The sequence below is a fragment of the Mus pahari genome, chromosome 16, assembly GCF_900095145.1.
Source record: "Mus pahari chromosome 16, PAHARI_EIJ_v1.1, whole genome shotgun sequence".
Taxonomy (NCBI): Eukaryota; Metazoa; Chordata; class Mammalia; order Rodentia; family Muridae; genus Mus; species Mus pahari.
In genome coordinates this window covers 3,849,738-3,853,433 of record NC_034605.1, presented here as the reverse complement: position 1 = coordinate 3,853,433, position 3,696 = coordinate 3,849,738, and the positions used below count along the sequence as shown (strand labels likewise).

The window sequence follows — 3,696 nt, the reverse complement described above, 5'->3', positions numbered from 1 at the left end:
GAGAGAGTGAAGCTCACTAGCATCCTGCACTCTGCAGGAGAGAGAGTGAAGCTCACTAGCATCCCTGGTTGCACCTAGGTTTATTTACTTCCAAATCAGCTCAAAGGCTCTGGGGTCAACATGGGAGCTATAAGCAGGACAAAGCTAACAGGGCCATGGAGGCCGTCCGGCATGAAGAACTGGGCCTCCAAGTGCCTTGTTAGGTAGAGAGCCAGGAAGATCGTCTAGTTCCCTAGCACCAAAGTCAAGCAGGAGGCAGACATGGGCCAACTTACCGTATTATAGATAGAATAAGCAGCGAGAACATGGAATAAGGACTGTTGCCTAGACAAATAAAAATTTACATTAAACATAATTTAGTTCTTTTAAAATACAGTTAATTTTTAAAATTACAAACTTAAAAAAAAAAAAAAAGGTTGACTAGCTGGGCAGTGGTGATTCACACCTTTAAATCCCAGCACTCAGGAGGCACAGACAGGTGGCTCTCTCTGAGTTTGAGGCCAGCCTGGTCTACAAAAGGAATTCCAGAACCGCCAACGCTACACAGAGACCTTGTCTCAGAAAAACTGAAAACAAACAAAACAAAACAAAACAAAACCAACCACACACACAAAAAAACAACCAAACAAAAAACCCGTATCAACTAAAAACAAACAGTCCAGGTAAAATTACTGTTGTGTTTTTTAAAAAAGGTATCCAGAGGTCGAACTGAGCCAGAATCATCGAGTTTGAATCTGAGGCTATGCTATCTCATGTTTAGACAGAAAGCCTTCTTCATATGGGAAACAGCACAGCTTCACTGAGTTTTCTAAGCCCGTTGTCTTTTCACTCAGCTATCTTATTCTGCAGCCACAGAATGTGGATGGCCTCAGGAAGACTCTAAGGGCAGCCTGGGAGGACACTTCCCAGGAAGTTCAAACCTTGTCCTGAGACCATGCTGCTCTGCAGAGTGAAGCAGGGCTGTATCTCACTATACCAAAACTCACGACTATGGTTTGCCCTCTGGTTTTTGCCACTTCAATCTTTGCTGTCTCAGAGACCTTACTTGTAACAGAATGAGTCTGCGGGTGCACACCTATACTCCCAGCCCTCAGGAGGATCACAGTTTCTAAGGCACCCTGAGCTATACAGTGAGACCCTATCTACAAAAAAACCAAAGCAGAACAAACCGGAAAAGGGGAATGAGCCATAGGGAGACCCAGCAGTGAGCCCATCAAGCTGGAAGCGAAACCATTACCCAGCTGCTTGGGTCCTTAGGGTGCTTTGGGGCTCAGCAGGCAAGAGAGGTGACTATGCTATCACCTGATCCTGATTACCAGGGGGGAGGCAGACGATACACACATACACACAAAATCACATCTGGAATAAGGGGGATATTTTGGAATTTCTTTGTATACAATAAGTACATACAAAGAGCATGTATGTAAAGAAAGCTATGGAAAACTATGGCAACAAAATTTAGGGAGACAGCTAATGGTCCAGCCTTTTCAGGATTGAAGGCTGAGTCCTGCCACACAGCTGAGATCTTTGCTGAGGGAAGGGTAATGAAAGAAGGTATTTACAAACATTCTCACACACAGACAACTACTTGGAATCTACTTGTGCTCAGAGGGTTAATGTGTTTTCAGCTGTAAGCAAAACACTTGCATTATGGTAGACAGACGTATTATTTTGTTTCAGCCTGACATGGAACTCAGAATGGTTTAAGGAGATGTGTGAGCACCAAGCTGACAAGGACAGGCTGTAATGGTCAGCCATAACTGTCAGAGCTCAGCTACCATTCCCTCATTTTACAAGTCGAGACCTCTAGGTCCAGCTGTGATAGGTTTTACGCACAGGATTAAATCCACTGTCTGTTGAATTTGAGTTGGGGAAATTATCTAAAACTGACTGAACTGTGTGTTTCGAAGCCTGCAGCTTCCTGGCCAAGCCAATCTTAAGACCTATCTCCCACGGTTTCTGATTTGCTGGCTGGACTCTGGAAGACAGAGCTCAGCTGAACAGTCCCTTTCCCATCACACAGGGGCACATTGATGGCTCGCCCACCCATAGAAGTACAAACACTGTCAGACTCTGTACAGTAATTTCTTACTCAAGTCCTTTTCTTTTTTTCAGTTCCACTTATTCATAAGGTCACCATTAGGGGTATAACCTTATTACTAACAGTTTTCAAATACATATAAGTTCTTACTTCTATAAATGGCCTCAAACTTTCAATTCGCCTGCCTCAGTCTCCCTAGTGTCCACAAAATATTTTTAAGAATTTTAAGATCATAAAATGGCCCCTTACCAATTTTACAGCATGTACTATGTTAGTGTTTTAAAATGTTAAATTAGATCCCAGTTCCAGGCAACATGAATTCAAATGACCTGCAAAAACCTTTAGGACCTAAATAAAGGTTATAATACAGACTAGACATTCTAAAAGCACAGTTTACCTTAAAGACTCCAAACCATTTACACAGCTATTTACATTTCATAATATCAAATGTTACTTACTTCACACCGTATCTGTCTCTAAACATGATATGGTCCCTAAATGTGCGGTTCACGTCAAGGTCTATTTGTCTGATATCAGGTGAACAACCCCGTGCTCTGTGTTTTAATTTCTGAAGAAGGAAGAGAAGAAAAAACATACTTTCATGAAAACTAATTGCTAGAAGTGACAATAAATAATAAAATAATACTTATTAAAAACTTTTCTCATTTATATATCGGCAGGAACAGGGCTAAGAAAGGTCTAAGCAATATAAATAGACATATTAAAAAAAAAAAAAAAAAAACAACCCTTCCTTCCTTTCAAAGCCCTCTCTTTCCCTCCCTTTCTCTTCATGGGATTAACAGTGAGAATCAGGGCAGAGAGCTTCCAGAGTCTGCAGGACACTGGGAGGAATCCCTTTTCTCTCTGGCTATTTTCTTTCCTTGGAATTAGTGACTGGGTAATTAGCTTCACTTTCTACATACTCGTAGGGCACTCACCAGCAAGTCTGAAGTACACTGTACAACTCTCAGGACAGCCTAGCAAACACTGACCAATTTTTTTTTTTTTTTTTTTTCCATGTCTTGAGACTACGTAGCCTTGGCAGTCCTGGAACTCACTACCTAGACAAGGCTGGACTTGAACTCACAGAGCTCTGCCTGCCTCTGTCTCCTAAATGCGGGGATAAAAGACATCCACCACCAAGCCTGGCTTAGTGACCAACTTCTTCAACTTTCTCCCAGAGCAGCCAGACGTGCTTCTGTCCTTGGGGCTCCTCCCTCTGGTCTTAGGGCTTCCTTCACCATGTGCTGAGGTTCCCTTTGCTCTGCTCTGAGCTTGGGTCCCCGATTCCTGGATCTGGGACATGTCCCCTTTCTTGGTATATGGCCTGGCCCTGGAGGACGGCATTCTCCAACAGTTACTGAACTGGGCACTGGGTAAAGGTTTGGACTCCTTCAATAGCTGCTGACTTACACTTTAAATGACTGTGGAAGCCGTTTGAGAATTCTAGACAGAAAGCATTATTGTTCACAAGACACTGCTTTACTATTCTCTGGCCTCCCATGCTGCCTCTGGGATTCTCACTCTCTGTGAACTCTCTTCCTCCCTGCAAGTTGGTGGGAGCACTCTCTATGTTTGGAAGTTGGTGGGAGCACTCCCCATGTTTGGAAGTTGGTGGGAGCACTCCCCATGTTTGGAAGTTGGTGGGAGCACTC

General features: G+C 43.3%; 1 protein-coding gene across 2 annotated transcripts in view; it reads right to left on the bottom strand.

The window, feature by feature from the left end:
- The window catches only part of Usp6nl (USP6 N-terminal like), a 123,336-nt gene that overhangs the window by 22,868 nt on the left and 96,772 nt on the right, over positions 1–3,696 (bottom strand). For both annotated transcript variants that reach the window (XM_021215332.1, XM_029547427.1), the window contains 2 exons: positions 2,500–2,609; positions 276–324 (listed from right to left, as the gene is read on the bottom strand). In XM_021215332.1, the coding sequence (XP_021070991.1) occupies positions 276–324; positions 2,500–2,609 (159 nt within the window). The remainder of the gene's footprint in view (positions 1–275; positions 325–2,499; positions 2,610–3,696) is intronic.